Genomic DNA, 10178 nt, shown 5'->3' on the forward strand with positions numbered 1-10178 from the left:
CACCCGCTGTGTACCCCGTTCTGTCTGTGGGGTTCGGCCGTGCACCCGCTGTGTACCCTGCTGTGTGTGCCTGTACCACCCCTTGCAGACAGCGTGGGGCCAGGCCTGTGTCTCCCCTCCCGTGTCTGCTCGTCTCCTGTTGGCTTTGGGGTTGACCCCAGCCGCCTCCCAGGGGCCGTGTCTGTCCCTCCTGGGCCACACAGCCTCTGTCTGGTGCAAGTGGACGGGTTCCCAAGGCCCCGCTCCCATGGGCCCACGTCTGAGCCTCACCTCCAGCCCCAGCCCCAGCCCCGGGCAGTGCCAGCTGCGGGAGGTGGGTCCCCGGCTTTGGGGGCTCAGGCTGAGCTGGTGCCCAGGCCTCTCGGCTCCGGGGGTGGGGCCCTGACCGCCCGGAGTGAGGGGTGTGGCGGGGTGGGGGGTGGGGGGTAAAGGCGGGGTGCACCGCAGCCCAGGGGGCCACAGAGAAAGGGGGGCTGGGACCCCCCAGGTCAGCACGGGTGAGACCTGAACCCGGGGCTCCTCTGGCTGGTGGAGGGGCGCTGAGGGCGCCGGCGGGCGGGGTGTGTGGAGGCAGGAAGGAGAAGAAACTCCCAGAAAGCAGGATGGGGCGGACTTCAGGAGACGCGGCCAGAACCCCACGCTCCCTGTTGTGGACCTCGGGCGGGGGCGCTCCCTGCTGGGCATGGGGACCCGGGCTTCCTCGGCTAGCGCGGGCTCGCAGCGCCCCCTGCTGTCTGCTCCGCCCAGGCACTCCCCGTGGCTCCCCACGGCGGGCAGCGGGCAGCCTCGGCCCCGCCTCCGGGGCCCCTCGGCTGAGGCCGGCTGCTCCGCTCAGCAGCGCCCGCTCCTTCCTCCTTCCCTCCCTCCCTCCCTCCCTCCTTCAGGCACGAGTGTCCCCTCCCGGGAAGAGGGAGTGAGGGATCCTGCTTGGAGTTTGGGTTTTTTATTAGAAATGGTTCATATTGTCTGGGCCGTGCTGGGCCAGCACCGAGGCTGAGCCTGAGGGGGGCGGAGGCTTAGAAGTGACAGACGAGGAGCAGGCTGGGGCGGAGACAGCGGCCGCCGTTTCACCAGGCCCACGGCAGAGGGCGGGCGGCCCGGTGTTTCCATCCTCCACTGCGGGCACCTGAGGCCTATGGAGCCCCCGGCACTCAGCACGCGGGCCCCGTGTGCGGCCGCAGGGTCAGCTCACAGCCACAGCCGCCCCTGCCGCGGTGCTGGAGGCCCGGCCCTCCTCGGTCCGAGGCCGGGCTGGCCACCGGCGGCCGCCCCACAGTCCGGCCCCGCTTCCTCGGGACGTCCCGCGCCCGCAGGCGTCGGAGCCAGACCAGGAGGCCCGGCTCGGACGGCGCCGTGGGCGCACGGGGACGAGCATGAACGGGAGGCAGGGCTCGGGGAGAACACGTGGCTGCGGACCGCCCGGGGCCGCTCCCTGCCCTCAGTGTGCGCGGTTTTCTCCCGTTTTTGCTCATCCTCCTATGAGGACATTTTCCCACTGATTTTCAGAGAGGGAAGGGGCGGGGGAGAGGGAAACATCCATCAGTTGCCTCCTGAACCCACCCTGACGGGGCCCAGGGACCGAACCTACGACCCAGGAACATGCCCTGGACTGGGAATCACCCTGTGACCCTTCGGTGCTTGGGCTGGCGCTCTAACCACTGAGCCACCAGCCACGCTGGGCGGGAGGTTTCCACGCCATCACCTGACTCGGCTTCTCCCACGCTGGAGAGGAGACCAGGTTTTAGACCAGGACACTGAGCTCTGAGAGGCGCAGAGAGGGGCACGAACATAAAACACACTCACACTCTCATACTCACACTCAGTCTCACACACACACACACTCTCACACACACACCCCGCTGCTGGCTGAACCATCCTAGGTGCTGGGAACACGTGCCCCTGGTGAGCAGACTGGGGGGCCTCCCAGGAAACCCCCAAATGCCGCCGCCCCTGCGGACCTTCCTCCACGCTGGCCCCGGCACCGAGCCAGAGGCCCTGCAGCGCCCTCCGGAGGCCTGGCCTGGGGCCGACACGCACCTCCCACCGCTCAGGGAGCGCAGGCCGCGGGCCTCCGAGGCCCAAACCCACACCTCGGGGCCCGGCGACCACCGACCGCTCCTCCTGCCTGCGGGAGTGAGACGGCCACACCACGGGGCGTGTGCCAACGCTTCTCCGCAAACACTGGTCAGTGACGGCGGGCGCCCCCGCTGGGCGGCCGGCGGGGGAGCGGGCCGGTGCCCTCCGGTGGGCGGGAGTCCGGGGCGTCTTCGTACAAAGGCTCCGCGTCCGCCAGGAAGAGCTGCCCTCCAGCTGGCCTCCGCCCGCCCTCAGCCTGTCCGCGTCCTCCCTGGGGCCAGCCTGGAGGCGGGCCGCGTGCCCGGGGCTCGGGCGTGAATGGGGCCGGCAGAGGCGTGCAGCCCGCTCGGCTGAGACTGGCTCCGGGCCGGCGTGGGCTCTGGCGCCGTCCAAGCTGCGCTCGGGGCGGCGGTGGGGCAGCGTCCGGGCAGACGTTCTGGCCGCGGGGGAGCCCGCTGCCCGCCCGGAGCCGCAGTCTCATTGGAGCCCGGGGAGAAGCCGGCCCGGAGGAGAAGCCGACCCCGAGGAGAAGCCGACCCCGAGGAGAAGCCGGCCCGGGGAGAAGCCGGCCCGGAGGGGCAGCCGGCCCCGAGGAGAAGCCGGCCCGAGGAGAAGCCGGCCCCGAGGAGAAGCCGGCCCCGAGAAGAAGCCGGCCTGGAGGGGCAGCCGGCCCCGAGGAGAAGCCGACCCCGAGGAGAAGCCGGCCCGAGGAGAAGCCGGCCCCGAGGAGAAGCCGGCCCCGAGGAGAAGCCGGCCCGGGGAGAAGCCGCCCGGAGGGGCAGCCCGCGGCGGGCACGGCTCCCGGGCACACGGGAGCGGCAGGAGGGCGGCCTCACTCCACGGTCCAGATGGCGATCTTGCCCTCCTCCGGGCCGGACCCGCTCAGCACGTATCTGTCCTCGGCCGAGCACAGCGTCCTCACAGCGTCCGCGTGCGCCACCAGCTCCTTCTCCACGGCCCTGCTCCTGGCGTCGACCACGTAGATCTTCCCCCGGGACCTGCCCTGCGACAGCCCGGTGCCGCCCACCCACACCTGCGGACACCGGACAGGGCGTCAGCTCGGCCGGAGGCCGCGGGGGGAGGGCGGGGGGAGGGCGCCCAGCCCTCACCCGGCGGCCCCTCACCTGCCTCTTCACCCGGATCATGCAGGTGACCTGGGTGCAGTCCGGCAGGTGCACCCTCTCGGGCGGCCCGGCCAGGTCCCTCAGGCCCCACACGAACAGGTCATCGCACCCCGCGCACGCCGCCCACAGCTGCTCCTGCTGCGGAGGAAGGGCCATGGGGGGGCCGGTGGGGGTCGGCAGGAGCTGGCGTGGGCCAGTGGGGGTTGGCAGAGGTTGGGCATGGGCCGGTGGGGGCCGGCGGGGGCCGGTGGGGCCCGGCGGGGGTTGGTGGGGGCTGGGGGGGGCTGGGGGGGCTGGGAGGGGCAGTGTGGGCCAGTGGGGGTTGGCGAGGGTTGGGCATGGGCCGGTGGGGGCCGGCGGGGGCCGGCGGGGGTTGGTGGGGGCTGGGGGGGGCAGTGTGGGCCAGTGGGGGTTGGCGAGGGTTGGGCATGGGCCGGAGGGGGCCGGTGGGTGCTGGCAGCAGGCAGGGCCCAGGGCGGCCGGGCAGTACCTCGGGGAGCAGCTGGAAGGCCACGAAGGTGGTGCTGCGCTCCTGGACGGTCTCGTCGATCTTAAGCTCCTGCCGGACACTGCCGTTCACGGCCACGATGCTGCCACAGGTGCCTGCGGGGGGGGGGGGGGGGGGGCGCGTGAGGGCCCGGACACGCGGGGCCTCCCTCCCCACAGCGGAGGGGCTGTGGCTTCTGAGGTTCAGGAATGCAGAACACGGCGCAGGCACAGTGCAAAGCTGGGTCCCCCTCCGCTCTGAGCTAGGGTGCAGGGGTGCAGCACCCCTCAGCCGCTCACAGCGACTCCTGGGAGCGCGTGGCTGTGCCCACGTCCCCGTGGGCAGAGGGAGAGGCTGGGGACCGCCCGCCCACCCGGGGAGGCGTAGAGCAGGGACCAGGAAGACGGCTTGGACATGGGGGCTGGGCTCCTGGTGCCAGGGGGGGACACTCACAGCACCACAGGCAGCCGGCGTGCAGCTGGATGGACGAGAGGCCGCTGCCCGGCAGCTGGAGCCGGCGGGTCACCTGCAGCGAGCTCACGTCCCACACCAGGACCGCCCCGTCCGCGCTGCACGAGTACACCTGGCTGAGGCACAAGCGCACGGCTCTGTCTCTGGAGCACAGCTGTGCGTCCTAACCCTGAGACAGCCCCACCGCCAGGAGCTCTCCCGGCCGCCCCGGGAGGACAGGCGCACGCCCACACGGTGGGGACCGCCTCGGCCACGAGCCACGCCGGCTCCACCTGGGGACAGGGAGCCGCTCCGACAGCCGGGGAGCCGCGGAGAAGCTGGGCTGCTCCCACAGGGACGCGCTGCTGTCCCGGAACCAGAGCAAACAGAACTCCCCCCAGACGGGCAGCGTCCGGGCCGGCCCCGCGGCCGCTCCCACGGGGCCCACGGCGCCGGGCGGGCCTGCGGGAGCCGGTACCTGGGCGCGTCCGGGACGTCCTGCACCACGAAGCCGGTGACGCCGGCGCGGTGCTCGGTGAGCTGCCGGTTGCAGGACATGCTGTGCACGCTGATGATGTAGATGACCGAGTCCTCGGAGCCCACCCACACCTGGCCCTGCGCCGCCATCGCCATGCAGTTCTGCGGGGGAAGGGGCTGTGAGCGCCCGGAGCCGGACCGCGCCGGCCTCCTGGGAGCAGCCAGGCCCCGGGCTCCCGCCCAGCAGCGCATCCTGCGCGAGCCAGCCACCACACGGGGCGTGTCTGAGCGCTGACCTCACGCACTGCCCCGCCTCCGCGCCTGCTGGACACCCGCCAGCCCGGCCGCACCCCTGGGGCCGCTCACCGGCGGAGGCCGCGGGCCAAGCACAGAAACGGGCAGGCCGGCGGGCTCAGGGGGAGCGTGGACCAGGAACCAGGGGGTCACGGTCAGGGCTCCATGCCCAGGGCGGGGCGTGCAGGAGGCAGCTGGTCCCCGATCCCCTCTCACCGTGGACGTTCTCCCTCCCTCCCTCCCTCCCTCCCTCCCTCCCGGAGGTCAGTAAGCACATTTTAAAGAGACGGCCCCGCGGGCCGCGTTCGGGCAGCGAGCGGGCTGGGCTGAGCCGGTGCTGAGTCCGGGGGAGCTCAGAGCGCGGGCACTCGGCCACCACCTGCTCGTTAGAAAGAACGTGTCAGCGACGCGGTGGCCGGCCCTCGCTGGATTTGGAAACGAAGCAGGAGCGGGAGCCCCGATTCCAGAGCGGAGGGCGCTGGGGGCCGCCCGCCCGCGGGGACGCACCAGCGTGGAGGAGCCCACGCGGACGCAGTGCTGGTGCCGGCTCCAGGACGAGGCGTCGAACACCACCACTCGGCCGGCCTGCAGCGCGCACCACAGCTTGGGGTGCGCGTCCCCCGCCCGCTCCGCCGGGTCCAGCTGCCCTGAGCGGAAAGCAGCGAGGGGTCACCGAAAGCCCTTCGCAGAGGAGGCGAGCGCCACGGGGCCCGTCCCCCTCGGAGCCCAGGCCGGAGGGTCGCTGAGTCCCGGACAGTGGGCGTGGGTCTGAGGGGACGGGGCAGGGCTGTGGGCACAGGGGGGCGGGAGATGGCCAGCACCGCCCAGGGGACGCCTCTGTAACCATGACAACAGGACCAGGGTCACTGGGAGAGGCCTCAGCGACGCCCACGGGCGTGTCTGCCCCGCCCCCCTCAGCCCCTCGGCTCCTCGGCTCTGGCCTCCGAGGGTCACAGAGCAGCTGCCGCGTGTTCCCCGCGAAGAGCAGGACCCCCAGTCCCCGCCCCCCCCACGGCCCCTGCTGACCCCGGGCATGAGCGAGGCGTGTACCAGGCGTGTACCTGGCGTGTACAGCAGCACGTCCACGGCCTGCGGGAAGGTCTCCCCCGCCGAGGGGTTGATCTTGTGCCTCAGCATCTCCGTCGTCGTCTTGGGAACAGCCAAGGGCACTGAAACACACATGGGCACGGTGAAAGCAGACACGGCCACGGCCACGGCCACGGCCCCGCGCCACGTGCTCCCGGGATCGCTCGGGAAGGAGGGGAGGGTCAGGACAGCGACGTAATTCAAAGGCCGAGCCGGCCGCAGGGCTCAGGGCCTGGGCGTCACCCTGGGAGCCAGGAGGTCAGGGTTCGATTCCTGGAGGTGGGGCTCAGCACTGGGGGTGCAGGAGGCTCTCTCTCCTCGTGGGGTTCCTCTCTCCCTCTCCCTGCCTCTGACATCAGTAAAGGGGACAAAGGCACAAAGCCGGGCTGGGGCTCAGACGCCCCCTCCCGTCCACCCCCCGGCGGAGCCCGGCCTTACTCTCACTCAGCATCTTGTCGAAGTAGGACAGCTTGGAGGCGGCGTAGATGGCCTCGGGCGTCTGCAGCGCGCCCACCACGGCGTCCATCAGCAGGGCGTGCGTCAGCGCCTGCTGCACGTACTGCGGGTCCTGGGGGCAGGCGCGGAGCGGCTTCCGGGGCTGCTCGCCACCCGGTCCCCCCCCCCGTGAGGCCTCCTCCACCGTCCCAGTCCTCCCCCCCACCCCCCGGCCCGCTGCTGAGTGAGGGCCAGCGTCCCCCTCCCCCCCGCCCGCTGCTGAGTGAGGGCCAGCGTCCCCCTCCCCCCCGCCCGCTGCTGAGTGAGGGCCAGCGTCCCCCTCCCCCCCGCCCGCTGCTGAGTGAGGGCCAGCGTCCCCCTCCCCCCGGCCCGCTGCTGAGGGAGGGCCAGCGTCCCCGCCGGGCCCCGCGCTGACCTTGTGCTCGTCCGCCAGCAGCTTCCCCGCCCACATCTCCTTCACCATCAGGTGCCACAGGTCGCACTCGGCCTTCAGGTTCGCCTCGAAGACGTCCTTCTTGGCCACCAACTTGATCTTCAGCGTGGGGATGCGGAGCAGCAGGAAGGCCGCAGTGGTGCTCCGGACCTCCTGGGGGGGGGGAGGAGGGGGATGAGGGGAGATGGGGGGATGAGGGGGGTGAGGGGGGATGAGGGGGCGGGATAGGGGGGATGAGGGGGATGAGGGGGGATGAGGGGGGATGAGGGGGATGAAGGGGGTGATGGGGGTGAGGGGGTTGATGGGGGTGAAGGGGGGTGAAGGGGGATGAGGGGAGATGGGGGGATGAGGGGGATGAGGGAGGATGAGGGGGATGAGAGGGGATGAGGGGGATGAGGGGGCGGGATGGGGGGGATGGGGGGGATGAGGGGGATGAGGGGGATGAGGGGGCGGGATGGGGGGATGAGGGGGATGAGGGGGGATGAGGGGGCGGGATAGGGGGGATGAGGGGGATGAGGGGGCGGGATAGGGGGGATGAGGGGGATGAGGGGGCGGGATAGGGGGGATGGGGGGGATGAGGGAGGATGAGGGGGATGAGGGGGCGGGATAGGGAGGATGAGGGGGATGAGGGGGATGAGGAGGCGGGATTGGGGGATGAGGGGGATGAGGGGGATGAGGGGGGATGAGGGAGGATGAGGGGGATGAGGGGGATGAGGGGGCGGGATGGGGGATGAGGGGGATGAGGGGGGATGAGGGGGCGGGATAGGGGGGATGAGGGGGATGGGGGGCGGGATGGGGGGGATGAGGGGGCGGGATAGGGGGGATGAGGGGGATGAGGGGGGGATGGGGGGGATGAGGGGGATGAGGGGGATGAGGGGGATGAGGGGGCGGGATGGGGGGGATGAGGGGGATGAGGGGGGATGAGGGGGATGAGGGGGCGGGATAGGGGGGATGAGGGGGATGAGGGGGCGGGAGGGGGGATGGGGGGGATGAGGGGGATGAGGGGGATGGGGGATGGGGGGGATGAGGGAGGATGAGGGGGATGAGGAGGATGAGGGGGCGGGATGGGGGATGAGGGGGATGAGGGGGATGAGGGGGATGAGGGGGGTGAGGGGGGATGAGGGGGATGAAGGGGGGGAGGGGGGTGAGGGGGTTGATGGGGGTGAAGGGGGTGAAGGGGATGAGGGGAGATGGGGGGATGAGGGGGGATGAGGGGGATGAGGGGGGATGAGGGGGATGAGGGGGATGAGGGAGGATGGGGGGATGAGGGGGATGAGGGGGCGGGATGGGGGGGATGAGGGGGATGAGGGGGGATGAGGGGGATGGGGGATGGGGGGATGAGGGAGGATGAGGGGGATGAGGGGGGTGAGGGAGGATGAGGGGGATGAGGGGGCGGGATAGGGGGGTGGTGGTGCCTAGAGACCACGCTGTGCCGGCCTGGGGCCGATGGGGGACGCGCGCCCGCCCACCTGGATGTTGCGGAAGGTGGCGATCTCCACGAAGCCGGGCCGGCCCTCGGTGAGCAGGAGCAGCCGCTTCTGGGTCATGGCGATCTTGCCCACGCCGCGGCTGGTCTTCACGGCGCCCGACAGCTTGTACACGCACTCGTTGCGGTCCAGGCGCTCGGCCACGGCCGCCGGCAGGCTCACCTCCTGCGCCCGCGCCTCCGTCTCCTTCCAGCACGTGTAGAACTCCCGGAAGGTCTCGGGGTCGATCAGCTTCTGCTGCCCTGGGGGAGGCGAGGAGTCAGCGCGCAGGCCTGGCACCCGCGCAGCGGCGCATTACCCGATGGGCCAGCAGGTGGCGCCAGGACTCGCCACCAGGAGGGAAACACCTGGGAGCCAGTCCCCTCTCTTCGGGGCAGCCCAGGGGCCGGGTGGGCCCTGGAGCCAGACCCGGCCATCCGCCCTCCAGCCCCGACCGGGGGTGGGGGTGGCGGGGTGAGCGAGGCCGGGCAGTCGCCGTGCCTGAGGGCAGCAGGGGACACGGGGACAGGAGCAGTCGCCGGCGGCAGCCGCCCCAGCCATGTGGGCGCCGGTCCTGGGGGAAGCGAGCACTGAGGAGCCAGACCCTGGTGACCCGCCCCGCCCCGCCCCCGATGGGGCCGAGCCTGAGCCAGGCCTTTCAGCGCTTCTGGGTGATGTGAGCAGACACATCACTTCTGTGATCTGTAGCCAAGATGACCTGAACGGCTGCAGTGACCTTTACAAATGTCCAAAACAGCCTGGCCGGCGCGGCTCAGTGGTTGAGCGTCGGCCTATGAACCAGGTCAGGGTTTGATTCCTGGTCAGGGCACAAGCCCGGGTTTTAGGCTCCGTCCCCAGTCGGGGGCGTGCCTGAGGCAGCTGATCCATGATGCTCTCTCAGCATTGATGTTTCTCTCTCCCTCTCCCTTCCTCTCTGAAACCAATTAAAAAATGTTAAAAAAAAAATGTTAAAAAAAAAAAAGAGAGAGAGAGAGAGAAAGAAATAGCCAAAGCCGGTTTGGCTCAGTGGATAGAGCGTCGGTCTGCGGACTGAGGGGTCCCGGGTTCGATTCCAGGCAAGAGCATGTACATTGGTTGCGGGCACATCCCCAGTAGGGGGTGTGCAGGAGGCAGCTGGTCGATGTTTCTCTCTCATTGACGTTTCTGGCTCTCTGGCTCTCTCTCTTCCTCTCGGTGAAAAATCAATAAAATACATTTTTAAAAAAGAAATATTAAAGCACAGCGTCCTGTGTGCACGCCCAGCGTCGCGCTGTTGGCAGTGTGGCTCGGGCAGCTGTGCGCGGGCCGCTCCCGGGCCTGTGAGTGGAGGTGGCCTGCCGCCCCCCGGCTCCCCCGCCCCCGCCCCCCACGGGGCTCTGTCCGGCCTCCGCGCCCGCCCACCCGTTGGTGCCCGCCTGCCCCCGCTCAGCACCGGTGCGTCCGTGTCCGCGCAGGGAGCGGCTCTGCGGCCCGCCCGGCTCCCCGCGGCTCCTCGCCCCGGCGGGCGCGGCGTTTCTAAGATGCCAGCAGGGGCTCCGCCCGCCGTTCAAACACTCAGGGCTCCTCGGCGGCTCCGGCCCCAGATTCCTCCGGACGGGCCCTGTGCCCTCCACACCCGGGGCCAGGCGCCCGCACGTCCTCACGTGCCCCCGCCCGGCCTGGCCCGGGACACTCCCCCCACCCTCAGAGCCCAGAGGGACCAGCTGGCAGCCTCCCTGACCAGCGCCATCCTGGCCCCCACCACAGGCCCGTGGACCCTCCCAACCGCCGCAGGAGGCAGCGCCACTGTCAGGTTCGCTCACAGACGGGGAAACCGAGGCACGGGCGGG

At 71.1% G+C, this 10178-nt stretch overlaps 2 protein-coding genes across 6 annotated transcripts in view; one reads left to right on the forward strand and one right to left on the reverse strand.

Annotated features, from left to right (window-relative positions):
- Positions 1–10178, forward strand: part of SLC45A4 (solute carrier family 45 member 4) — a 53312-nt gene that overhangs the window by 34944 nt on the left and 8190 nt on the right. The gene's annotated exons all lie outside the window — the stretch shown is intronic.
- The window catches only part of DENND3 (DENN domain containing 3), a 29188-nt gene continuing 19937 nt past the window's right edge, over positions 928–10178 (reverse strand). For 2 of the 5 annotated variants that reach the window (XM_045581254.1, XM_036437486.2), the window contains exons 14-25: positions 8353–8612; positions 6866–7036; positions 6433–6562; positions 5970–6077; positions 5416–5555; positions 4616–4776; positions 4141–4274; positions 3691–3803; positions 3201–3338; positions 2907–3109; positions 2845–2875; positions 928–2578 (exon numbers count right to left, since the gene is read on the reverse strand). In XM_045581254.1, the coding sequence (XP_045437210.1) occupies positions 2909–3109; positions 3201–3338; positions 3691–3803; positions 4141–4274; positions 4616–4776; positions 5416–5555; positions 5970–6077; positions 6433–6562; positions 6866–7036; positions 8353–8612 (1556 nt within the window). In that variant the 3' untranslated portion in view covers positions 928–2578; positions 2845–2875; positions 2907–2908. Of the gene's footprint in view, positions 2579–2601; positions 3110–3200; positions 3339–3690; positions 3804–4140; positions 4275–4615; positions 4777–5415; positions 5556–5969; positions 6078–6432; positions 6563–6865; positions 7037–8352; positions 8613–10178 lie in introns of those variants that run through there. The other 3 variants (XM_036437487.2, XR_006741525.1, XM_045581255.1) reach the window with 3 other exon arrangements.

The sequence above is a fragment of the Pipistrellus kuhlii genome, unplaced genomic scaffold, assembly GCF_014108245.1.
Source record: "Pipistrellus kuhlii isolate mPipKuh1 unplaced genomic scaffold, mPipKuh1.p scaffold_m20_p_14, whole genome shotgun sequence".
NCBI lineage: Eukaryota > Metazoa > Chordata > Mammalia > Chiroptera > Vespertilionidae > Pipistrellus > Pipistrellus kuhlii.